Source organism: Eulemur rufifrons, chromosome 7 (assembly GCF_041146395.1).
Source record: "Eulemur rufifrons isolate Redbay chromosome 7, OSU_ERuf_1, whole genome shotgun sequence".
NCBI classification, from domain to species: Eukaryota; Metazoa; Chordata; class Mammalia; order Primates; family Lemuridae; genus Eulemur; species Eulemur rufifrons.
Window position 1 is genome coordinate 140,892,652 of NC_090989.1, and position 27,797 is coordinate 140,920,448.

Sequence of the window (27,797 nt, forward strand, 5' to 3'; positions counted from 1 at the left end):
GCTGGAATAGCTTAATTATTCTTACCTTTGTAGACACTCAAAATCATACCGCCTGAATTTTGTACTTCATCAAATTTGGCAAATATCATTTCTAATCTGGGAATAAAGAATAAATTGTGTTTGTTTATTTGTTTTTACGTATAGATTAAATAGAAACAATTTCTTTCATCTCCTTTAGAAAAAACAGTTCTAGGGATTCAGCTAGTTCTACACAACTCTCTTTTACAATTAACTCATTAAAAGAACACACAAAACTCATCTTTCTTCAGTTGAGAGAAGAAGCCAAATACAAGTAGGACTACATACTTGCAGGTATGTTTGTGAAAAGACAACTTTGACACAAAATGGCTTCACATGTTTCATCATAAAATTATTTCTCCAAACCCACCAAAAATATTCTAGCTTCAATCTTATAATAAATCCACTCAGTCACAGAATACATCTTTAAAAAGCACATAAAAATCCTGCTAGGGAAACTTAAGGCAAACATAAAAATAATAAAATATAAAATATGAAAAAACTAAAGAGATGTTGAGATGACTGATAATCGGATGCTTTTCCTATAAACATGACTATTTTCATAAAATACCAGTTCTGCTCGCACTTCTAATTTTATATTCAGGATAATTACTCTTTCTACACTTCCACTATCACTTTTTTTTTTAAGTTAAAAACATGTTTCTTACTTCAAAAATAATGCACACTGATTATAAAAGTAAATTAGGAAATATAAATAGGAACAAAGGAAAAAAAAACACAATCCTACTATCCAGAGGTTTTATTTAACTATATCCTTTCTGATGCTTTTATATTCATATATAAATTTTCTTCAGAGTGAAATGGGATCATAGTGACAGCACTTTTTTTTAGTTTGTTTTTCTTTCACTTTCCAATGTATCATGCTATGTTTTACTCTTAAATTCATGACTTAGAGATTTGGTGAAAAATGTTTTTCTCTGACTTACCTTTATGTTTCTGTCACAATTTCATTTTCTAAAACCTTACTTAAGCCATGGTCCACATCCTGTCATTTCTTACCTCTATAAACTGAGGATATAGATACTTTTTTAAATGTCATTGGTTTATTTCAGTAAGAAATAACTAAAAATTTTTTTAGTTGAAACCTAAGGATTCATTATAATGGGAGTTCTAAACCCTAACCTCACCTCCTAACCCTATTAAATTCAACAAATACAACTATTTACAACTTTGAAGGCACTTCAGTGGAAAGACACAAGTCTCTTCATCCTACAAAGTAGGATCTTCCAGAGAGTTGAGCAGACACCAGGCAGGCTGCCCAGAGACAAGAGATGGACATGAGATGGAAGGGAACACTAGAATTAGAAGCTGGAAGCTCGGACTGAAATCCAGACAGGCTAGGAAGAGAAAGAGGATTTAGGAGAGCTATTTAAGAAAAAAGCAAAACAAGATGTTAAGAGGCATGCGATGAATGCTTAGCTATGGAGTAGGAAAACAGGACTAGGAAATTATGAGAGAAAGCTCAGAGAGAAAAGAGGGTTGGCAAGGGAATTAAGGTGGGACAGATAAAACATGCAACAATGAATGGAGATATAGGCAGCTTTAGTGGAAGAGGGGTTAAAGGAAATAGTAGGCAAATATAACAGAAATAGGGGAAAGAAAGGAAAAGAAAGGAGGAGGGGAGAAGAGGGAGGGAGAGGGAAAGGGAGAGAGAGAAGAGGAGGCGGAGGGGAGAGGAGAGAAGAAAAAGGAGTCAGAGTAGAAGACATCACCCAAAGGTCTTTTGGGATCGGGTTGGGTTGGGAAAGACATACAGAGGAGATGCTTAACTCATACCATTCATCTTGCTGCCAGCTCTCACTTTACACTATATACTCTTTCTATGACAGTTCTACTCTGTCTTCTCAGTCTCCCTTTCCTTCTAATGCTTCTCACTTTACCAGCTTTCATGTGAAATTAACATCTGACTTTTATTTGGTATTTATTAAAAAGATTTAGTACGCTGTTCAAATTTTATAAGGGATACCTACACATCTTCTTATCTATAAAGAAAACAAAAAAACAGTATAATTTCCATTCTATGTGACCCTTACTGTATCCCCTCAACCCCCAATCATTAAACTCTCTACACCTATTTTAGAAAAACAAACTTATTCATAACAGAGGATCATCACACATATTAGCCAGTGAAAAAAGAAGACATCTAAGAGCAGAAAGAAGAGTCTTGGATCTTTTAATTAATTCAGGGGAAAAAAATTAGGAAATTTAATGTAAGAAAAATACAACAGAGGTTGGACTGTCTAAAACATTATAAACATAATTTAGTAAGCCTATAAAGCTCTAGGAAGATTCTGACTCATCGGGCAAGGAGGACAGAATTGGAAAAGCAACTCTAACCAAAGTCTATATTTAAAGTTTAGAGTAAGAATAATAAATCATACCCACAATATAAAAGAGACAATTTGGTATCTCAGAGCTTATCTCTTTTAAACAACATAATTGAGACAGAATTCACACACCATCCAATTCATCTCTTTAGAATGTACAATTCAATGGTTTTTAGTACATCCATAGAGTTGTGCAACCATAACATTTTCATCACCCCCAAAACCACATGCCCATTAGCAGTCATTCCCCATTTCCCTTGATCTCCCCAGTCCTAGGCAGCCACTAATCTACTTCTGTCCCTATAGACCATATCTAGGCTATGAGTTGCCATATCTATTTATTTCATATCAATGGAACCACACAATACATGGCCTTTTGTGACTGACTTCTTTCCTTAATACTGTTTTCAAGTTTCATGCATTTTGTACTATGTATCAGTCACCCCTGTTTATGATGCAATAATATTCTATTATATGGATATACCATACCACATTTTGTTTATCCATTCATCAGCTGATGGACATATGTGGATGTAAGGTGTTTCTACTTTGGGGCTATTACAAATAATAATGTTATGAATACCTGTGTATAGGTTTTGTGAGGAATATGTTTTCATATCTCTTGGGTATATAGGTAGGAATAGAATTACTAGGTCATATGATAGTTCTATGTCTAATCTTTTGAGGAATAACAACTTGTTTTCCAAAGTTGCTGCACCAGTTTACTTTCCCACCAGCAATGTATGAGGGTTCCAATTGCTCTACATCCTCATCAACACTTGTTCTTGTCTGTCTTTTTGACTTTATTCATCCTGGGGTATGTAGTATCTCATTGTAGGTTTTTGTTTTTTTTTTTTTTGAGACAGAGTCTCAGTCTGTTGCCCAGGCTAGAGTGCCATGGCGTCGGCGTAGCTCACAGCAACCTCAAACTCCTGGGCTCAAGCAATCCTCCTGCCTCAGCCTCCCGAGTAGCTGGGACTACAGGCATGCACCACCATGCCCAGCTAATTTTTTCTATATATATTTTTAGTTGTCCATATAATTTCTCTCTATTTTTTAGCAGAGACGGGGTCTCACTCTTGCTCAGGCTGGTATCGAACTCCTGAGCTCAAATGATCCACCCATCTTGGCCTCCCAGAGTGCTAGGATTATGGGGCGTGAGCCACCACACCCAGCCTTCATTGTAGTTTTGATCTGTATTTCTCTGATGGCAAATAATGTTAAGTATCCTTTCATGCACTTATGGCCATTTGTATATTCTTTGAGGAAATTCTACTTCTTTGCCTGTTTTTTAAATTGGGTTATCTGTTCTTTTACTATTAAGTTGTAGGAGTCCTTTATATATTCAAGATATGCCTCTTTGTAAGAAACTTGATTTGCAAGTATTTTCTTCCATCATATGGATTTTCCTTTACTTTCCTGATAGTGTCCCTTGAAGCATAAGTTTTAAATTTTGAGGAAATCCAATTTATTTATTTTTTTCCTTTGGTTGCTTGTGCTTTTGGTGTTATATCAAGAAATCAGTACCTAGTGTTTTCTAAGAGTTTTATCATTTTAGTTCCTACATTTAGTTCTATGATCCATTTTGAGTTAATTTCTGGGTGGGTGTGGTGTGAGGGAGGGATGCAACTTCATTCTTTTGCATGTGGATATCCAGTTTATAAAGCACCATTTGTTTGTTGAAAAGACTATTCTTTCCCCAATGAATGGTCTTGATACCTCTGATAAAGATCAATGGACCATAAATAGAAGAGTTTACTTCTAGACCCTCAGTTCAGTTCCATTGATCTAAGTCTGATATTATGCTAGTACCATACTGTCAGAGATTATCTTTTAAAAAATATTTGATAAAGAAAAACTTTTTTATTATTATTTTAAAACTACTGGCCGGGCATGGTGGCTCACGCCTGTAATCCTAGCACTCTGGGAGGCCGAGGTGGGCGGATCGTTTGAGCTCAGGAGTTCGAGACCAGCCTGAGCAAGAGTGAGACCCCATCTCTACTAAAAATAGAAAGAAATTATATGGACAGCTAAAAATATATATAGAAAAAATTAGCCGGGCATGGTGGCGCATGCCTGTAGTCCCAGCTACTCGGGAGGCTGAGACAGGAGGATCGCTTGAGCTCAGGAGTTTGAGGTTGCTGTGAGCTAGGCTGACGCCACGGCACTCACTCTAGCCTGGGCAACAGAGTGAGACTCTGTCTCAAAAAAAAAAAAAAAAAAAAAAAAAACTATTTGATTTAATGGCTTTATGAATTATACTTAAGTTTAGTAGTTTTAACAAAGAATGGTTGTGATATAATTATAAGGGTGGGCAAAACCAAACTTAACCTTAAAGGACTGCATCCAACAGGAAATTTGGAAACCACAAAGGGGGAAATATTTGAGAAGCAAAAATATTCCTTCTGAAAATTCAAGTTAGAATGCAACTACAATGATAAAAGAATAACTTATTTCAAATGAATGTAATGTTCAGTATAACATTAACTCTTGAGAATATATGCTAGTGGAAAAAGGGAAACAGTTAGTAGAACAATAGTCTGAAGAAAGGGGTAAACCAAACTTAACCCATGCTTTACTTTACAAAAATTTCAGAACTCTTTAGCATGTGTGCAATATTTTTAGGATTCAAACTACCACCTATAAAATTATGAGGCCATATGGCAAAAGAACAAAAACACTCTGCTTCTTGAAAAAGCAACGCTTCACTATATACTTGAAAAAGCAAAGCTCATGTAATCACATAGAGTTCTTCTCCACTTCCTACTACCTGCTAGAGAAGCATCATAGAGAAGAATGACATTAGCACAGCATGGAGGAAAGAACAATGAATAATGGGAGTCAGAAAGCCTTTAGCTTCTCACCAACTAGCTGTCACTGCTTTAGGTCTCAGAGTCCTCAACTGCCAAATGACTATTCATTTGGAGGAGGGAGAAACTATTAATATAAGAATGGTTAGAGCTAGGAAGTCATTGGCTTATTTCAGTAAGAACATTAAAGTATTAGCTACCTGAATATGACAAAACTCCTATGAGGCTGATTCTGATGGGGAAAAATATCAAATGAAGAGTTTCCTCTAATAACTAACATTACTAATAAAACATATGTCAAGAGAAAGGAAAATTATAGGTCAATGTCACTTTAAGCACAGATACAAAAATCCTAACCACAGGTGTGTGCACTTAATTTATAACAAAGGAAGCAATGAAGAAAGATGTTTTCAGTAAGTGGTGCTGACTCAAGCGGATATCCACATGGAAAAAAATTTACCTGAAGTCCTATATCATAGCATTTACCAAAAAAAATTCCAGATGGACTATAGATCTAAAAGTGAATAAAACTTTAAGATAACTCTATACAGAAGAATGTCTTCATAATATTAGGGTAAGCAAAGATTTCTTAAATAGGGCACAGAAATCTCCTCATAAAGGAAATGACTGAGAACTACATTAAAATTAAGAACTTATGCACATCAAAAGATATAATCAAGAAAGTAAAAAAAGCAAGTTGCAGAGAGAAGATATTCAAAACATATATAGAAGTTAAAATGGCTTGTATACAGAACATATAAAGAAGTCCTACAAATCAATTTTTTAAAAAGACAGAGAACCCAATTTTTAAAAATGGGCAAGAGACTTCACAAAAGATATCAAAATGGATGATGAACGTCTGAAATAGTGCTCTTCTTTATTAGTAATAATGAAAATGCAAATTACAACCACAATGAAATACACCTACCAGAAACCTAAAGTTAGTAACAAAAAGACTAACAATACAAAATATTGGTGAATATGTAGAATAATGGGAACTTGCAAACAGTGCTAGTGAGAATATAAATGGGTACAACCACTCTGGAAAACTGTCAATATCAACTAAATGTGAACTTATCCTCTGATCTAGCAATTTACTCTTAGATATATTCCAAGAGAATGAATTTGTATGTACACCAAAAATATGTACAAGAAAGTTATTAACAAAATGATACCTAAAAACCACAAACTGAAACAGCACAAATATATATCAATAGTTTGTATTCATAAAGTATGGTCTATTCATACAATGGAAAACCATATGGCAATGAAAACGAACAATTGTAGCTGGATACAACAATTCAAATAAATCACAAAAAGATAATGGTTAAAAAAAATCATAACGTTAACTGAAAGAAACCAGACACAAAAGATTATATGATTCTACTTATGTAAAATTCAAAAAGAGGCAAGATACATGTGTATTCACTTTGCTATAATTTACAGAGCTTCATACTAATGATCGTGTACTTTTTTATACAGAAGTCATAACTTGAATAAAAATTTAAAATATTTTAATAAAAAGTAATTCCCACCTCTGATTTCCATAAGTAAGAAGCTTGGAAGTTGCTACCCTGCTGCAACATCAGGTAAAAAGTTAAACAAACTAAAAAATCAACAACTCTTCTTAGATCCGTAAGAGATATGAGGTCAGAGGGCAAACCACTGCCCCCCAAATTGGATACAGATGAATACAAAGGATCACAACTTAGCAGAGCACACATCCATTAGTAGAAACCTCTGTGGGAACCAGTGCCAGGATAGGAAAACCTGAACTCCAATTGACAAATTGCTGGAGGCTCAGAGTAGACAACTCTGAGAGTTAAAAAATCCAGAGGACCCAGTCATGGGGAGTGACCCACACATTTAATGACTATTACCTCTGTGAACTCCACTTGACTTTAAGAGTGAATATCAGAGAAACTCCCATCATGTTTCCAGCAAGAGTAATAGAAAAGGAACCATTTTGAAATATGCCAGAGTATTCTGTTCTCCTTAACAATGTTTAACCTTAGTAAAAACTATTTAAGCAGAGCCTAACCTGCTGGGATTTTATCAGAGCCTAACCGACCTAAGGGAAATACCCAAGTTCAGCTGCTCTATCTAGTTTTCCAAATGGAGGAATGGCAATTCCCAACTCCAGTGTCCTATAGCCCTCCATGTAAGAAAAGGGAAATGCCTAACTCCAGCCTACTGTGGCCATCCTGTCCCACCTAAGTGAGGGGAGAGCAGGAAAAACTAAGGAACATTTGTGAAGTTTACAGTCCAGAGGCACAAGCACACTAAAAGACTGAGACCTACTCACAGGATTATAGAACACTTCCCCTTCCCCACACCTTACCACCATGTTACTAAAGGCAGGTTATGGAAGTTCCTTCTACCTGATACACCATGTCCAGCTATCAAACAAACAAAAAAACTACAAGGCATACTAAATGGCAACAAAACAAAACAGTCTGAAAAGGGAAAGCAAGTGTCAGAACCAGACCCTGACATGACAGGTATGTTTGAATTTTCAGAACAGGAATTTTTTAAAACTATGATTAATATGCCAAGGGATCTAATGAATGTCAGTACACGGCATGCAAAAAAAAAAAAAAAAAAAAGATGAGTAAGCAGAGAGGTGGGAGATTCTAAGAAAGTACCAAAAAAAAAAAAGAAAACAAAAAAAAAAACTAGAGACCAAAAACATAGTAACAAAAATGAAGCATGTCTCTGATGGGCTCATTAGTAGACTAGACACTGCCGAATCTCAAAGCTTGAGGATATCTCAGTAGAATTTTCCAAAACAGAAAAGCAAAAAGAAAAGAAACAAAACAAAACAAACAAATAAAACCCACACAAAAAAGGACAGAAGAGAAGATCCAAGAACTGTGGGGCAGCTATAAAAGATGTAACATATGTGTAACGGGGAATAACAAGAAAAAGAAAAGAACGGAAAATGTATTTGAAACAATAATCACTAAAAATTTCCCCAAATTAATATAAGGTAACAAACCACAGATCCCGGAAGTGTGGAGGACATCAAGCAGAAAAAATGCCAAAAGAACTACATCTACACATATCATATTCAAACTATATAGTAAATCAGAGATAAAGAAAAATCTTCTTAGAGCTGGAACCTATTCCCAAGAATGGAAAAATAAGCACCACATGTACTCACCATCAAATTGGTTTTAACTGATCAACACCTAAGTGCACATATAGGAATAACATTCATCGGGTGTCAGGCAGATGGGAGGGGGAAAGAGGGGATGGGTGTATACACACATAATGAGTGCAATGTGCAGTCTGGGGGATGGTCACCCTTCAAGCTCTGACTGGGGGGTGGGGTGAGGGTCAAGGGCAATATATATAATCTAAACATTTGTACCCCCATAATATGCTGAAATAAAAAAGAAAAAAAAAAAATCCTCAAAGCCACCAGAGGAAAAAAAAACTCTTTACCTACAGAGGAATAAAGATAAGAATAATATCTGACTTCCCCTCATGCAAGCAAGAAGAGATGGAGTAAGATATTTAAAATGTTAAAATCCTGCTTCCTTGGGAGCCTTTTTTCTTTTGTGTCCTCTCATTAGTCTAGTCACAACTTTGAAGGAAAAGAATGTTCTGCCATTTGAATTCCTATTTGAGTTGGCTGAGTCTGCTCCCAGGCTCCTCCCACCCCACAAACCAGGCGATTCCTTGTTCAGGTGAGCACTGGGAGAAAGTTGGTTCAAGGGCACCCTTTCCTTATGCAAACAAAAGCTTCATGTGAGATTTTGGTTTTGCCTTTGCCTGTCCTGTGCTTATTATTGACATATTATGTTCAGTAGAAGGATACTTTATGTTGTCTAGATACTTTATGGTGTCTAGAGTGTGCATATTTCTGTACGTGAATATAAATGTTCGTAGACTGAGAGTCTTCCTACTAAAGAAAACTAAGAATGCTCAATCACTCTCTTTATCTGAAGTTTCTAGGCCTGTACATCCTCACAGAGCTTCATAACTGGGGCATCCAGGAATAAAGGATGGAGGGTTCACGCACTAGTACTAGAATAATCAAACTTGTGGTTAACAGGATGGTTGTACTAAGTGTATTTTTCGTACATTTTTATTTTGAAAAAATTAAAACCTACAGGTATTCATTCTGACCATCTGGTACAATGAATTCCTATTTGTAGTAGATACACCTATTTTTTACCATTTTGATATTTGCTCTCTCCGCATATAAATAAATACATTTGTGATGAACTATTTGAGAGTAAATTGGAAATTCATTGCAGAGATGAAGGTTGACCGTTAAGCACTTGGTAATGCACGACCCAAAGATAAGGACATTGTTTTACTAAAACCACAATACGATTATTTGAACCAAGAAAATTAAAAATAATAATGTCATCTAATATCTACTTTGTGCAATAAACTAAAATTCTCCAAATTGTCCTAAAATAAAAAAATTAAAAAATGAAATAAAATATTGAAGGAAAAAACCCCACTGACCTAGAATTCTGTACCCAGTAAAATTATTCTTCAAAAATAAAGAAGAAATACTTTCCCATACAAACAAAAACTGAGGGAATTTGTTGCCAGTAGTTGTGGTTGCAAGAAATGTTAAGGAAAAAAAAAAAAAAGGGAGTTCTTTAGAGAGAAATAAAATGATTTAGGTCAAAATCTCAGATCTACATAAAGGTATAAAGATAACAAAGAAGTGCAAGACTATAGCTCTGATGAAAGAAACCAAAGAAGTATGAAATAAATGGAGATATATTCAATGTTCATGGATAGAAAAACTAAATATTGCCAAGATGTCAGTTCTTCTCAACTTGATCTAAAGATTCAATGCAATCCCAATCAATATTCCAACAAGTTGTTTTGTGGATAGGAACAAACCAATTCTAAAGTTTACATGGACAGGCAAAAGACCCAGAATAGCTAAAACGATATAGAAGGAAAAGACCAAAGTTAGAAGACTGGCACTACCTAACTTCCAGATTTATTATAAAATTATAGGCAGTGTCGTATCAGCAAAAAAAAAAAAAAAAAGGGGCAAATGGATCAATGGAAAAAATAGAGAGCCCAGAAACAGACCCACATAAATATAGTCAGTGATATTTAGAAAAGGGGCAAAGGCAATGCATTGAAGAAAAGATCGTGTTAGGACAAATCATGTTAGGACAATTGGACATCCATGTACAAAAACATGAATCTACATATAGACCTACAACCTTCACAAAAATTAACTCAAAATATAACAGGGAGCTAAATGTAAAATGCAAAACCATAAAACTCCTAGAAGATAACATAGGAGAAAATCCAGTTTACCTTGAGTTTGGGGACAACCTTTTAAATACAACACGAAAAGCATGATCCATGAAAGAAATAATTGATAAGCTGAACTTCATTAAAATTGAAACCTGCCCTTTGAAAGACACCATCAAGACAATAAGACAAGCCACAGACTGGAAGAAAATATTTACAGAAGACATATCTAATAAAAGACTGCTACCCAAAATACACAAAGAACGATTAAAACTCAACAATAAGAAAATGAACAACCCAATTAAAAAATGGGCAAAAGATCTGAATAGACACTTTACCAAAGAGGATATACAGATGGCAAAGAAGCATGCAAAAGATGCTCAAAATCATAGGTCATCAGGGAAATGCAAATTAAAACAACAATGAGATACCACTACATGCCTACTAAAATGGCCAAAACCCAAAACACTGACAACATCAAATGCTGACAAGGAAGTAGAACAACAGGAACTCTCCTTCATTGCTGATAGGAATACAAAATTGTACAGCCACTATGAAAGACAGTTTAACAGTTTCTTACAAAATTAAACATATTCTTGCCATACGATACAGCAATCGCACTCTTTGGTATTTACCCAAAGGAGATGAAAACTGATGTCCACACAAAATCTCCACAATCATGTTTATAGCAGTTTTATTCATAACTACAAAAAGTTGGGAGCAACCAAGATGTCCCTCAGTAGAATGGATAAACTGTGGTACATTCAGACAATGGAATAGCATTCAGCACTAAAAAGAAATGACCTCAAGCCATGAAAAAACATGGCGGAAACGCAAATGCATATTACTAAGTGAAAGAAGCCAATGTGAAAAGGCTACAGACTGTATGACTGCAACTGTATGACAGTCTGCAAAAGTCAAAACTATGGTGATAGGCCAGGCATGGTGGCTCACCTGTAATCTTAGCACTTTGAGAGGCCCTGGAGGGAGGATCACTTGAGGCCAGGAGTTTGAGACCGCCTTGGGCAACATGGCAAGACCCTATCTCTCCAAAAAGTTAAAAAATTAGCTGGGCATTGGTGACACACACCTGTAGTCCCAGATACTCGGGAGGCTGAGGCAGGAAGATCACTGGAGCCCAGAAGTTTGAGGTTGCAGTGAGCTATTGTGATGCCACTGCACGGTAGCCTAAGCAACACAGTAAGACCCTGCCTCAAAAATAAATAAATAAATAAATAAAAGATAAACAAAAAAACTATGGTGACAATAAAAAGATCAGTTGTTGCCAGGGGTTAGGCCAGAGGGAAGAATGAATAGGTAAAGCAAAGATTTTTAAGGCAGTGAAACTATTCTGTATGATAGTATAATGGTAGATATATGTCATTACCCATTTGTCCAAACCCATAAAATGTACAACACCAAGAGTCAACCCTAACGCAAACTATGTATGGTCTTTGGGTGATAAGGATGTATCAATGTGAGTTCATCAGTTATAACCAATGTACCACTCTGGTGAGGGATAATCATAATGAGGGATGCTATGTATACGTGGGCAAAAAGAGTATACAGGAAATCTCTGTACCTTCTGTCAATTTTGCTGTGAACCTAAAACTGCTCTAAAATAAAGTCTATTTAAGAAAATAAAATAATTTCAATATATACATACATATATGCCTTCCCACACAAATATATATGTTAACATCACTTCTTTCATCCATATAAAATGATGTACAATTTTCTCTAATGAAATTCTTATTAATAAGCCCTGGAAGTAGAAAATGAATAGATGAGCAAGTTAACAAAAAGCATAGTTATTGGATAACCTTATTATCAGAAAATAAATAGTACTGGAAAACATCTACATGGTAAGAGAGACAACCAGATATGTATGGTGAGACTCATAATAATAGAATACACCACCACCTATGAAGTGGTCTTGCTCTTTCCGACTCCCCCAAATGCCTGACAAAATCTCTAGATCCAAATACAAATTTACAGGATAGGAAGAGAAAAAAGTATGTTAAATCATACCACAGGAAAAGAATCAGCAAAATCCAGAATGGGGGAAACTTTACAGGATAAACTACAGGCTTATTCAACAGATAAAATGCAAGGAAACAAAAGAGTGCTGGGATACCTGAATATTTAAAAAGACTTACAAAACATACCAACTAATTATAACACATACACTTTATTTGGATCCTGATTTAAACAAAATGTTAATAACACATACCTACTGGTATAGTTTGGATATTTGTCCCCTCCAAACCTCACACTGAAATTTGATCCCGAGTTGTTGGAGGTGGGGCCTAATGGGAGATGTTTGGGTCATGGGGGTACATTCCTCATGAATAGATTAATGCCCTTTGGGAGCAGGGGGGTAGAGTGAGTGAGTTTATTAGTTCCCTTTATTAGTTCCCATGAGTGCTGATTATTAAAAAGAAGAAGCAGACATGGTGGTTCACCCATATAATCCCACCTACTCAGAAGGCTGAGGCAGGAAGATCATTTGAGGCCAGGAGTTGGAGACCAGCCTGGGCAACATAGTGAGAACCCATCTCTAAAAAATGAAGAAAAAAATTAGCCAGCCATGGCGGCATGTGCCTGTAGTCCCAGCTGAGGCAGGAAGATCATTTGAGGCCAGGAGTTGGAGACCAGCCTGGGCAACATAGTGAGAACCCATCTCTAAAAAATGAAGAAAAAAATTAGCCAGCCATGGCGGCATGTGCCTGTAGTCCCAGCTACTCAGAAGGCTGAAGTGGCAGGATCACTTGAGCCAAGGAGTTCTTCCAGGCTACAGTGAGCTATGATCATGCCACTGTGTTCCAGCTTGGGAGACAAAGTGAGACCCTGTCTCTTAGGGGGGGAAAAAAAGGGTCCTGGCACTTCCCTTCTTGATCTCTTGCTTTCTCTCTTACCAGGTGATCTCTGCACATACCACCTACCCTTTGCTTCCCATCCTAAGTGGAAGCAGCCTAAGGCTCTTATCAGAAGCAGAGCAGAGGCTAGTGCCATGCTTCTTGCCAGCCTGCAGAACCATAAGTCAAATAAAACTCACTTCTTATAAATTACCCAGACTTAAGTATTCCTTTATAGCAACACAAAACAAAGATACACACTATATTTATGAAATAACTGGAAATTTAAACCCTGACTAGATATCTGATATTACAGGATTATTTGAAAAAAATTAAGGTGTGATGTTAGTATTGTGGTTGTGATTGAAAATAAGAATATTTTTTATTTTAGAACTATATGAAAATATTTACAGATGAAATGTTATGATGACTCGGATTTGCTTCAAAATAATACAACACAAGGGTAAATAGGCCAGGGTACAACATACAAAACTGGCCACAAGCTGATAATTGTTGAAGGTGGGTAATAGGTACATGAAGCTTCATTATATTATTCCATCTATTTTAGTATTTTTTTAAATACTAAATGCCATAATAAAAAGTTAAGGAAAAAAAATTCTTTTAGTGAATCCCCTTAAAATGGAGATTAAAGTTTCATTAGAAAAAGAAAGAGAATTTAATTAGGATATTTTTAATAAAAATATAAACTCTGAGAATAAAAAGTACCTATGAAAAAAATTTCTGATATACTCAAAGCTTATCAATAGTATCTTTATTTATCTAATGCCACACTACTCAGATATTCTTGATTTTCTTTTTATTTGAATAGGTTTTAAGAGTAGCAACTGATTTATTCAGCTTTGTTACCCAATAACTTGTACCTTTCCCTAGCATATATTTTAAAAATATTTATTTAATGAATTGATCACTATTTTTACTAAATTCTTGCTCAAGCATCTTCCAAATAATGACTATTACCACTTAATATCAAAAGATAATAACTTGATGATATGTAATTACATAATAAAATATAATAAATGAATATATAATAAAAGTGACCAAGAAAATTGTAAGATAAGAACTTTTTAAATGGTCATAATTTATATATCCTTTTATAGCTTTTGAATTTTAAAACATTTCAAAAATTTGAACGTATTTAAAATAATCAAATGAAATTAAAACTTTTAAAACTAGTCTGGTGAAAAAATAAATTTAGCAAGACTTACCTAGCAGGAGGAATTCCTTTCTTACAAAGATCCACCTTCACTTTCTCTCCCACATGTCTATAAATCTCCACTACAGCCAATATTGCAGCATCTCTCACCTGTCAAAGAATTCAGAACTTTTTAAGAAACTTATATACAGTACAATAAAATACTTCACCTCAAGGTAACATTACACTAGCAGACCAACTTGAAGCTCCAAGTTGGTTTTAATGCCTCTAAACCTCTGGGAGATAAGGCTTGTCATTAGCAAAAAAAAAAAAAAAAAAAAAAACAAACCAAGAGGACCTACCAAGAAACCTCTGGAGAAAACTAGTAAAAGAAGGTTTTACAGAAATCTAAGAAACTTATAAATAAAAGTTACTTATTTGGCTTTTTAAAAATATATTTGTATTAAGATTATGTAAATAACTTCCAATAATTATAGTAATACAAATTATTATTATGGTTACAATTTCCTGCAATAAAACTGCCTTTAGAGAATATAGCCTGAACTCAAACAAATATTTTTACACCAATATTCATACCAGCATTATTCACCATAGCCGCAAGGTGGAAACAACCCAAACTTCCCTCTACAGCTGAATGGATAAACAAAATGTGTTATATACATATAATATTATTCAGCCTTAAAAAGAAAGGAAGAAAGTTCCAACACATGCTACAACATAGATGAACCTTGAAGACATTATGCTAAATAAAATAAGTCAGACACAAAAAGACAGATAGTCTATGACTGCACTTCTATGAGGTATCTAGAGTAGTCAAATTCATAGAGACACAAAATAGAATGGTAGTCGCCAGGAGCTGGGGAGAGGGAGAAATGAGGAGTTATTGTTCAATGGGTATAGACATTCAGTCTGAAAAAATGAAAAAGTTCTGGAGATGAATGTTGGTAATGGTTGCAAAACAACATGAATGTACTTAATGCCACTGAACTGTACACTTAATAGATGGAATGGTAAATTTTATGTTGTCTATATTTTACCACAATTAAAATAAAAAGGAAAAAAAAAGAATATGGCCTGAAGACGAGAATTTGGAAGATAGCACAAGTTCTCTTGCACAGCTCACTATCCAACAGCGACTAAAGAGGCAGTAGAACTCTCTAAAAACCTCTTGACATGCAGCTAGCATCTGAAAGAAAGGAAAAACTTGCCCAGGGTCATTCCAAATGCCCAAGCTATGCCAAAAAGATTATAGCCAAGAATCAAATTCACCAGGAGGGATAAGATCCAGGACACATTCCTGTATTGTGCCTATAGTATAGACAGCTCAGGTGAAAAAGTTTCTAACAAGTGATACACCACCTGACACAAATCCTCCCCATTAAATAGGGTTATGATCTATTCACCATATTCAGGAATAAGAAATGAAGCTGACAACCTGTCCGCACAATTAACATACAGGAGAACTATAGAAGGGAATCCAGGCTCTTTGTTACTCAATCTCTTAAACTGATGAACTAGCCATTAAGTCCCAGCTCTCCTTAACATTAGCCAAACAACTAACAATCTTAAGCAACTTACATGAATATATGTTTTTAAAAACTAACTTTGGTGGATTTTTTTTAAATGAGGTAGAATCTTGATTTCACCCCCCTACCCTCTCTCTTATTTTTTGAAAATGGGATAAGAGCACTAGAAAAGAAACAGTAGCCAAAAAATTAGTCAATGCTTGAGTATAAATAAATTTTTACCTGACTGTTGGAATCTCCAAATAGGACACACAAATGTGGTACCAACTTGCTGATGACTAGTGGCTGAGCCCCAAAACTAAATATAATTCGAGAAAAAAATAAAGAGAATTTGTTTTTAATCAAGCAGTAAATGAAATATCCTTATACCTTCTTCTTGTCTGTATGAATATGACAAATATGGTGGAGAGGATACGCATACATCATTACAACATGAATGATATGAAACATAGCAAAAAAAATCTAAACAATATGAAATATACAAACTTGAATAATCATGACTGACACTGAAAACTGTCAACAAATTATCCAACAGATCAAAATGTTCAACCAATGCACTCTTATATTAGCAATCTATCAATTAAGAAAATCAGAATTTTTATTTTTGAAAGAATTTTTTTAAGACTGTAGGTCTCAAATTTGCATTCCAATGAAATAAGTAAATTAATATTTATTAATATTTTTATGAGGTCATAGGTTGAAAGCAAATGACAGGAGAGCCAAAAACCACAAAAGCTGTGCAGACTGTGAGTACACTTATCAGCTCTAGATGGCAGAAAGAACGACAGAGCAGTAAAAGAAAATAAATGAAAGTGTAGTTAAGAAAAGGAAGTAACCCTACAGGAAAAGTTGAAAGCTACTATGTATGATCTATCATATTGCATAAAAACTGAAAAAATAATCCAGAACAAGACTGAAAGCCCCAGTTTACATTTCTTTAGATCAGAGTTACAGCTCTGTGGCATCTATGCAGTCAGAACTCTGTACACTGCTATCAGGCTCACTGGCTAGTTACCTGGGAGAGTCTTGTTCAGTCTATGATTTCGGTACCCACCCATACTGCTCTAGGAAGCCTAGGACCAACTGGTAAAAGAGGGAGGGTCGGGGATGGGAACTGGCTACAATATGTGAAATACCACTGTGTCAAACACAATTCCAAATTGGATCCAGAACAGAAATAGATCCTAAATTATCAGCATATCAGTTCTGTGACCATCTATTTTGGGTGGCTACTATTAACATACTAAAGAAAAGAAAAATACTTCTTATCACTGACCAATTATTTAAAAATTAACAACATGAAAGATAATAACATAAAAATAAAGGTTTCAAATAAAAACTTTTGTGCTATAATAACGATTTAAAATTTATTTCCATAGCTTTCCTTGACTGTGTGAAATGGATTATTTTAGAGAAATGAAAAATATAAGAAGGCTCTTTTCAGGAATCATAAAACTTACGTGTTTAAGGTTTCAATAAGACACAGACACACGCCTTCTCGAGATCGAAAATTCTTGTGCTTAAAACCAGAAGCCAACTGTTCCCAAATGTACTATTTGAAAGAAAAGTAAATATAACAAAAAATTAAATTATTCATTTTATAATCTTTTATCTCTTACCAGCCATATCACCAGCCTTATTAGTAACTAAATATTTTCATCAGACTATTCACTTCTTTACTACTTACAAGTTTTTCTACCCAAATTTACACCACAGTTACCACCCATTTTTAATATCTTAACCCCATTTTAAGTTCTTTATATATTTTTCACTTTAGATTTCAATTATTCTCAGAAGAACGATGTCTAACACCTAAAAACCTTACAATTTCTAAGGACACAGGATTTCTTCTATACTTTAGAAACCTTCAATAATAATGCTACCATTATAAGTCCAGTAGTCCAGTAAACATTTAAGAGGTCAAACATTGCCTAGTAAATAATACAGACTGTCACATGAAATAGGCTTTTTCTAACATTTTATAATTCAGGCTTTTCTCCTTTTAATACTGGATCCAAATACAGAAACATACTTGGCCAAAGTCATTTTATGACTAACTATTATGTAATTTTCTTTTGGAAAAAGCATAGATAAACCTATACAAATAATCTAAAACAATTATTTGGGTTTAGTGTAACAAGGAATCCAACCATATTTTTCCAAACATGTAGGCATTTGTACCAATGAATCCCTTCTCCACATTTGGAAACATCACCTTTACCATTTACTAAATTCATACACATACAGCCACCTCTCTTTCTGTACTCAGTATTATTTCTGGAGTCTATATTCAGTTCTACTAATATATTTCTCTCTCCTTGCCAAACTTTCAGGAAAGGAGCTTAAGAATTTACAAAAAAATCTTAAATGTAAATAACCTGACTCAGCAACACCACTCCTGGAACCCTATTCTATATAAATACTTATGTCCAAAGATACATGTACAAGGATGCCCCTTTTAGTACTGTTTGTAATAAAAGAAAGCCAAAACCAACTTAAAATGTAAACCAATAAGCAAGTGTCAAAGGATATCCCCACCACACTATTAAAAAGACTTAGTTCTGAGATATAAAATATCTGGGACAACAGTTTACTTAATAATTCAATACTCTAGATTTTTTTTATAACACACATGTAATTTTAAAGCTGCATTTTAAAGATCACATGATATCATTGTGCATATTGTATATTCTGATTTTTTTCCACTTGAGCTACTCTCTAAATCTTTGTTTACATGTCAATCTATTTTTGTTCTGCTTTCAAAATACCTCCATAAGGGCAAATTATTTCTACTGTATTCAGAAAACACAGGTTGTTGTCATAGACTATATACCTTATATAATTAGTAACCACTTGTTAAAATAAAAAATTTTCCTATCTTTATTAAGAGTTGCAAAAATTAACAATATAACATTCAGTAGTTCTCAGAATAAGCTTTCTCACTAAACATTTTATTAATTTGCAAATAAGGAAAACGAGAAAATCCTAAAGCATAATATAATCAGTATATTGAGAAATCACTTAAACCTATGAGTTAGCTTTTTAAAGAAAAGCATCAGAGTAGAAAATAAGAAAAAGAAAAAAACAGTCAAATGTTGACATGTACCTTAAATTTCTAATTCTTTAAAGCATTAGCCACAATTCATTATGTAAAATTTCAGCTTTCATGCCCCCTGCAGCTTTACTGACTTGCTGTGATTACCATCTATCTTTATTGATAATTCATCATTAATTAGCAAAATCTGAATTTTAAAATATAGACCTACCATAGGTGGTGCTACTTGATCCATTAACTTCAATATCAGAGTCTGCGCTTCATCCCGTACCTTGTCTTTGGCATCTCCCATTCTATCTATTAAAGCTACAATAACTAAAGAGAGGGAGGGGGGAGAAGAGTAAATATTTATAACTCAACTCCATTACAAACTACATTTTACAAAATTACGTACAGTAATTACTTTCATAAATGAAGAATTGTGAGGTAAAGAAATTGTTAAGTTCTTTATTCATGAGTCCACTCAAAAATAACTGAGAAGCAAATTTTAAAAGAATATATACAGTGTGATGTCCACCTATAATGATGGTGAAAAAAAAGGCAACACTAAATATTATTCTATTTAGAGGTATGAATAGATGGGAGGGTGCTAAGGGAAAATAGAATTCAGAGGGAATAGGTTCTAAAGTCGGTTCACAGGGCAAAAATATCACATAGTCGAGATGATAGTATCCTTCTGTAATCCCTTAAATTACCACTACCATTTAGTGTGGTTTTACTAGGTGTGTGACCTTGAACACATTATTTAACTACTTTTTGTCTATTTCCTCCCACAAATGTTGGTAGCAATACTCACCTTATTGAAAATTCAAAGACAATACATGTAAACAACTTAGAGAGTAACAGGCACAGAGTAAACTCTCTCTATAGTGTCATCTACTATTGCTATCATCACTATCATCCTGCATGTTCAAAAGCAAAAACACTTCTTTTGTTTCTCTTTTGACATTACAGCTATACAGTAGTCCCCACTTATCTGCGATTTCACTTTCTGTGGTTTCCATTGTCCACGGTCACTTGCAGTCCAAAAATATTAAATGGAAAATTCTGGAAATAAACAACTTACAAGTTTTCAATTGTGTGTCATTCTGCGTAGCATTGTGAAATCTTATGCCATCCCGCTCCTTCCTGCTTGGAATGTGAATTCATCCCTTTGTCTAGCGTGTCTACACTGTTTATACTACCTACCCATTAGTCACTTAGTAGCCATTTCAGTTACCAGATCAAAAAAACACAGTATATACAGGGTTTGGTACTAGTCAAGGTTTTAGACATCCACTGGAGGTCTTGGAAGGTATTCCCTGAAGATACGGGAAGACAACAACTAGCCTGCCTTTCTCTGAGGTAATGGAGGCCTAGATCTAGTTTAAACAAGGGAAGGAGGAAGAAATGAGATCAAGAAAGGAATATTTCTCTGGCTTTTTATAGATATAATTAAATGTGTATGTGATTTGGTGTCAATATGTGGTTTATAACGTAAAAACCAAAACTAATGTAATAATAATCAAAACTTAAGGAAAAAGGAAATTACATTCTTCTTGTTAGAAAATGATTAGCGTGAAGAGCCAACTATATCAAATGAAATGACATCATCCAAAAACCTTAAGCTTAATCAAGGGAATGACTGGGTAAGAAAACAGGGCCCTTACCATAAAAATCATAAGCCTAATCATGAGGCAACAGAAGTACTCATCAGTGGGAACAATATAAATTATTTTAATCTTAATTCAATATATTGTTAACAGTAGTGGAATTTATAAACATCTATAAGATTGGCCATTATGGGACTCTGGTTCTAATAGCTTCTGAAAGGCAGAAGATAATAGAAAACACTTAATAAATGTTAGATATTACTATGTACTAAGCACTGAATTAGCTCATTTAATCCTCACAACAATCCTATGAAATAGAGTAGGCCCAATTGATAGAGAAAGCCCAGATGGATTAAATAACTTGCCCAAACAAACAGCAAGTTGTGAAACTAGGATTTAAATAATCTAGACAATGTGAGGTCCCAGTCATAACCATCTCTATTTACTTATAATTTGAGGTGTTTGGGTGTATGTGTATATGTTAACATCCACATAACAATGGCGAAAAAAATTACTTCATTCCTGAGAAGTAAAATTTAACTACAAAAAGGAAATTCAAATATTGGCCCAAACAGGGGTTTACCTCAATATTAAAAACCAATTTTAGGCCAGGCACAGTGGCTCACGCTTGTAATCCTAGCACTCTGGGAGGCTGAGGCAGGAGGATCGCTCAAGGTCAGGAGATTGAGACCAGCCTGAGCAAGAGCGAGACCTTGTCTCTACTAAAAAAAACAGAAAGAAATGATCTGGCCAACTATATATATATAAAATTAGCTGGGCATGGTGGCGCATGCCTGTAGTCCCAGCTACTCGGGAGGCTGAGGCAGTAGGATCGCTGAAGCCCAGGAGTTTGAGGTTGCTGTGAGCTAGGCTGATGCCACGGTACTCTAGCCAGGGTGACAGAGTGAGATTCTGTCTCAAAAAAAAAAACAAAACAAAAAAAACACACCAATTTTATAAAATATAAACAAAACCAAAAAACCTCACATTACATAAAATTAGTATTACAGCTATTATATTTAAACAATGAATTCATAAACTTTTTTGCATTGGAATCACTTTTTAATATGTTCTCTTAGAGTCAAACACAACAAGATTTTATTTCTAACTCTACCAGTTATTCATTATATAAGAGAAGAAAATTTCTCTGAACGGCAAAGTTTCCTCATCTCTAAATATGGAGGGATGCCAGGCCTATAGCTCACATAGCTAGTGAGAGGATGAAGTAAAATAAGGAAAAAGCACCCGTGCCAACACCATAATAAGCAATCAGAAGTGTCAGCAATTTTCCCTAAATATCTGTATAAAACATAATGATCACTGAATTATCATTAAATATGACAAACATTCAACAAATATTTATTGGGCATCCAGAACAAAGCTTTTTACTCTGCAGGCGCTCAATAAGAATCTTTTAAACAAATGAATCAATCTATCACAGGCTGGAATTTGGACAATGAAACATGGAAAAACGTTGAAACATAGCTGTTAGTTATTTTATTCTCTTAGGACTGTACATGATGCACACCATTTTACAAGATGCAAAACTCATGACCTGTGTCCTGACTATTCTAATACTCTTTCTACAATACCATTTTGGGTTAAAACTGTTATGTTTAAAATTTGTAAAATGTGAGATCCTTTACTGAATTCAGTTATCATAAAACCAGGGTTGGTGATCAGTATTGAATGTAAATTATATGTTTTTGTGTGTTTGAAAATGTTATTTTTCCACAATATATGTGGTGACAAAAGAAAATTAAAATACTTTATATTACTATGCAAATATATGAATCATGTATTTAACAATTACATTAATAGAGTCTATATTTCTTTAGAACTGTATCTAAAATTTAAAATGAATCTCAATTTTCCTAAAACACTTCTCCACTTTTAACATAAAAGGACATAAAAAATACCTGTAATGATAACTAATAACCTAAGTACACCCAAACTAAACCTTATCACTCCAATCAAGTTACATATATCTAGAGTTACATCATGAAGAAGACATTTAAGACATAATTAAATTCAATTCCTTCCTTTTACAGAAAGCCTCCTTTTTTTTTTTTTAAAAAATGAGACAGAGGCCGGGCCGGGCGCGGTGGCTCACGCCTGTAATCCTAGCACTCTGGGAGGCCGAGGCGGGTGGATGGCTCGAGGTCAGGAGTTCGAGACCAGCCTGAGCAAGAGCGAGACCCCGTCTCTACTAAAAATAGAAAGACATTATATGGACAACTAAAAATCTATATTCCAAAAATTAGCCGGGCATAGAGGCGCATGCCTGTAGTCCCAGCTACTCGGGAGGCTGAGGCAGTAGGATCGCTTGAGCCCAGGAGTCTGAGGTTGCTGTGAGCTAAGCTGACGCCACGGCACTCACTCTAGCCTGGGCAACAAAGTGAGACTCTGTCTCAACCAAAAAAAAAAAAAAATGAGACAGAGTCTCACTTTGTTGCCCAGGCTAGAGTGAGTGCCGTGGCGTCTGCCTAGCTCACAGCAACCTCAAACTCCTGAGCTCAAGCGATCCTCCTGTCTCAGCCTCCCGAGTAGTTGGGACTACAGGCATGCACCACCATGCCCGGCTAATTTTTTCTTCTATATATATTTTTAGCTGTCCATATAATTTCTTTCTATTTTTAGTAGAGATGGGGTCTCGCTCTTGCTCAGGCTGGTCTCGAACTCCTGAGCTCAAACAATCCCCCCACCTCGGCCTCCCAGAGTGCTAGGATTACAGGTGTGAGCCACCACGCCCGGCCTACAGAAAGCCTCCTGAAGTGGTTTGGTTAAGGTCTGTGACAGGACAAAAACAAGAACACTAACCCTGGGATGCTTAGTCCAGTTTTATACCTCTTTAAGAAAACACAGATACACTGCCTATCTTGCAAAGCTGTTATACAAATTAGAAATTATGTGAGGATAATCTTTCATGTATGCAAAGTAGTAAATGGGTAAAAATCAGTAAATGGGTAAAAGGAGGCATTCAATAAATGGTAGCAAAGTTGTAATAAATTTTTCCTATCATACCACACTCTCAAGTAATAACAAGCACAAGTTTCATTAAAGACAATGATAAACGCTTATAGTTCAAAGTGCACACAATATTGACAAACAGTAAATGTACACGGATAACCAGAAAGAATAGGAGAGTAAAAGAAAAAACTATACATACAAGAATGTATGGTCACGTCCCATATAATTGAGCTAGCACAAATGAAAAACAATAACAAAAGCAAATTAATGTAATTTATTAAGTACTTAAGTGTCTAAGAACCACAGAGTAAAGAAAAATTCAGTGTAAGGGGAGGTTAATATGAAAAGTTTCCAGATATTCATATCTGGTGTACATTTTTAGAAAGGAAAGAAAGGTCTGTGGAGAAGAGGAGATTTCAAAAAGGAATAAGAGAACAGCAGAAGCATAAACAAGTTAAGCCAGACCTAACAAGAGTAGGCAAGTTTCTGATTAGCTAGCATGGAGAGAGAATACTTGCTGAAGATGACAAAGAAAAACACTATTATGATGAAAAAGGAACATCAAGGACAGGTAACAGCAGTAAGTTCTGAAAGCAAGACAGTGTTGGGAGTCAAACTAGAATTCTGGTCCCAATATTCCCATTGCTTCAATAGGAGTAGTCAGTACATCAAACCCCATCTGGCCCTCCTTGTAGCTGAAAAATAAGTGAGATATATAGTACCTAAAAGTACTCTCCAAGTCTAAAATGTTCTCTGTAACAAGTAATAATAGGGAGCTACTTACAGGGCAGAGGTCACAAACATAAATGCCTACAGCCAGGGAGATACAGGAGATACAGGAAATGCTGAAACTGAGCCAATTTAAGAAGCACAGTATTCTAACCTTACCATATTATATCCAACATTCTCAGTTATGAAGAGACAAGAAGAAATGAAAGGGATTTATAAATTAGAAAAGCTTATCACCCAGACAAAAGGGAAGCTACAACATAGCTTCAGATCAGGACTGCCACACTGGTCAATTATCTTGAAACAAGCCAGAAATATGAATTATGTAAAACTTCTCAATTTTAAACACTTGATTCAAAATATTTTAGAAAAACACATAAGTAAGCAAAACATGTATGCAGAGCAGTTTTCAACATCTACTATAGGATTTAAAGCAGGAGACTGACAGTAAAAAAAATTCTTCTTTTCAGAAGATACTAACAAAAAGGATGAATTAGAACCAGGTACAGATTAAAAGTGAACAATAAAGATAGGGAGACCTACTGAATGCTTCTGCTGAAAGGATAGCTAAAAAACAAAAAATTGACAGAATTTAGTGGAATACCAAACATGAAGAAAAAAGTTAACTAAAGATATTAGAAAATAAGTATGATAATACACCAACGTTATGAGGCATTAACTTAATCCACAAAAGAAAATCACTAACATCTGAAATTACTCTTCTATATGCTACTATATAATAGGATCAAATCCACTAATAAAGCACTCCAAAGGCACATGAAGGTCACTCAGGTTTAGAAAATAAGTAGAGCCAACTTTGTAATCCTAACTACTATTCGAAGAAGAGCACTATGCTAGCATTTGTACTCACTGCAAACACACTGTAAGTGCTACTCAAAGTATGACTAGCAGCCTAGGAGCAGTCTACAAATTTGCTTGTGGTAAGGAAATTGAGAATATTTATGAAACGTTCTTGAAGCAATCTGACCTAAGTAATTTTGTTTGTTGAATATAATAATAATAGATTAGGCCTTGTATTTTTATTTCATTTTGCTGTAATTTATTTTTAGTGTATCTTATAAAATATTGGTCTGCAAGGCTGGCAATGAAAGAAATGACCCTTCCCCACAAGTAGTCTAAAAAAATGGCACTGCAAGTTACATTATAAATTTTAGCATTTTACAAAAAAGTAAAAAAATCCAATAAAAAATTTGAAAATGTAAAGTAAAAACCTACCTATTAGCAGTATATTTAGCAAGGGCTTTTTTTTTTTTTTTTGCCTCAAAGTGGTACATTTATTTATTTAAGTAGGTTTAAAATCTTTTGTCTGAGTAAACTAAAATGCTAAGCAGCAGACCTCTGGGTTGTGCAAAATTATATTTTTGAGTTTACAGAGAATTAACTCCATTAAGAAAACTAAGAGAAAAAAGAAAAAAGTCACTATGTTAAACCTTATTTATTTAGATTTTTAAATAAATAAAGTTAACTTACCCATTGCTACATAGGATTTAAATCGTGTTGATAATCTGTCCACAAAGGCACTTAAAATGTCCAATCCCATTAATGATACCTACAGATAAAAAAAAAAAGTTTTAATGAATAAAAGTTACTGACACATACTTTAATATTGGTATATAATTTTTGACATATAAAGATCTTCATATAATATATTAGTATGTTTTTAAAAACTGAGATTGAAGTATTTAGTGGTAAATAGTCACGAGGTTGGGACATACTATTCTGAAATGACTCAACAATAACAATAATAATGTATAAATATGCATGGAGATAGTGATAAAGCATATCTGGCAAAATGTTAACACCTGGTAAATTAGGTGAAGGTAACACAGGAGTTCACTGACTATACATTCACACATCACTTAAAAACAGAGATACATTCTGAGAAATGTGTCATTAGGCAATTCCGTCATCATGCGAACATCAGAGTGTACTTACACAAACCTAGATGGTATAGCCTACAGCAGTCCCCAACCTTTTTGGTTTCATGGGAGACACTTTTTCCATGGGATTGTGAGGGAGGCAGAGCTCAGCCGGTGATGCGCGGCTGGGTTCCCAACAGGCCACAGACAGGTACCAAGCCATGGCCTGGGGGTTGGGGACCACAGGCCTACTACACACCTAGACCATATGGTATAGCCTATTGCTTCTATGCTACAAGCCTATATAGCATGTTATTATACTGAATAGTAGGCAACTGTAACACAATGGCTAAGTATTTGTGTATCTAAACATATCTAAATACAGAAAACGTAATGTGTTGTACTACAACTTTATGATGGCAGGCTACAATGTCACTGGGAATTTTTCAGCTCCATCATAATCTTTTGGGACCACCATGGTATATGTGATCTGTTGTTGACCAAAATGTCATTATCTGGTGAATAACTGTACTTGTAACTTCTCTGTAACTTTGAAGTGTTTTCTAAAAGAAACAGTTAAAAATTAAGAGCACCTTTAATTGGAATTGCACCTTCTGTCTAGGATGTAGAAATTGGAAAAAACATCACTCTAACAAGAAAAAGCCAAATAATCTATAAAATCATAACTGTTCTTAAATCTGTCAGAAAGCTGAGGTTGGAGGATAACCAAGTAGTCTGAAATCTAAGGAAAGACAAGAGACAGAAGCAGTAGGTCACATGTGACAGGACAGGAGGAAAATAAAGCTATGATACAAGTAGGTAAAAAGAATTCAGCTATATTTAACACATTGACTGCCATGTGAGTTGTATTTAACTCAAGCTAGTTGTAAGCCTGGGGCCTTGTGAAGCAAAACCCTGCAGTTGGTTTGTGAAAAATCTTACTTGTTGATGTTCTTATTGTTATAATTAATACTGACAATTTAGTTCTAGAAATGTGAATTGCACTGCATATAATTCACACAAGAAAACAATAAAAAATAACAAATTAGAAAGGATCATTTTGTTTTAATAAAACATCGTGGCCCCAGGGAAAATTTTTTTTTCTAATGTGGCAGTCAATGTGTTAACAAAATTATTTATAGCTGAGTGTGGGCTAGCATGAAAATATAGACTCCCTAGTAGCCACAAACACAAGGAGAGTTCACACCCATTTGCAAGCTTTCTCCACAAATCTCCACTGGATGCTCATTAAGACTGAGGACTGGGCAAGAGACTGAAGAAAGTATCGCATCTCTTGGTGGTACCAATCTGGAAGAAGGAGGCAGCTGCCTGTGCAAGAAAGGCACAAAGGCCTCTAGTACCCTTGTCCCATAAGAAACAAAAGTTTGAGCTACTGAGAGAAAGACATCACTGTTACCCACGCCTTTCTCCCCCAGGACACAGGTGAAACTCATTGCTGCGGTTGAGGAAAGGAAAGAAAGCCTTCTACCTCAGAAAAGGAGAAGCAGAAAACCACCCTGGGCCCAGATAATAAAAGGTCTGGAGTTGAGGAGGGACATGATCTTCATAAAACCTCACCCTAAGACTCAGGGGGAC

The 27,797-nt window shown here is 35.0% G+C and overlaps 1 protein-coding gene across 13 annotated transcripts in view; it reads right to left on the bottom strand.

Moving 5' to 3' along the window:
* Positions 1-27,797, bottom strand: part of CLASP2 (cytoplasmic linker associated protein 2) — a 196,939-nt gene that overhangs the window by 147,780 nt on the left and 21,362 nt on the right. For all 13 annotated transcript variants that reach the window (XM_069475479.1, XM_069475475.1, XM_069475478.1 and 10 more), the window contains exons 2-7: positions 25,813-25,891; positions 19,242-19,345; positions 17,436-17,527; positions 16,198-16,273; positions 14,502-14,599; positions 26-96 (exon numbers count right to left, since the gene is read on the bottom strand). In XM_069475479.1, the coding sequence (XP_069331580.1) occupies positions 26-96; positions 14,502-14,599; positions 16,198-16,273; positions 17,436-17,527; positions 19,242-19,345; positions 25,813-25,891 (520 nt within the window). The remainder of the gene's footprint in view (positions 1-25; positions 97-14,501; positions 14,600-16,197; positions 16,274-17,435; positions 17,528-19,241; positions 19,346-25,812; positions 25,892-27,797) is intronic.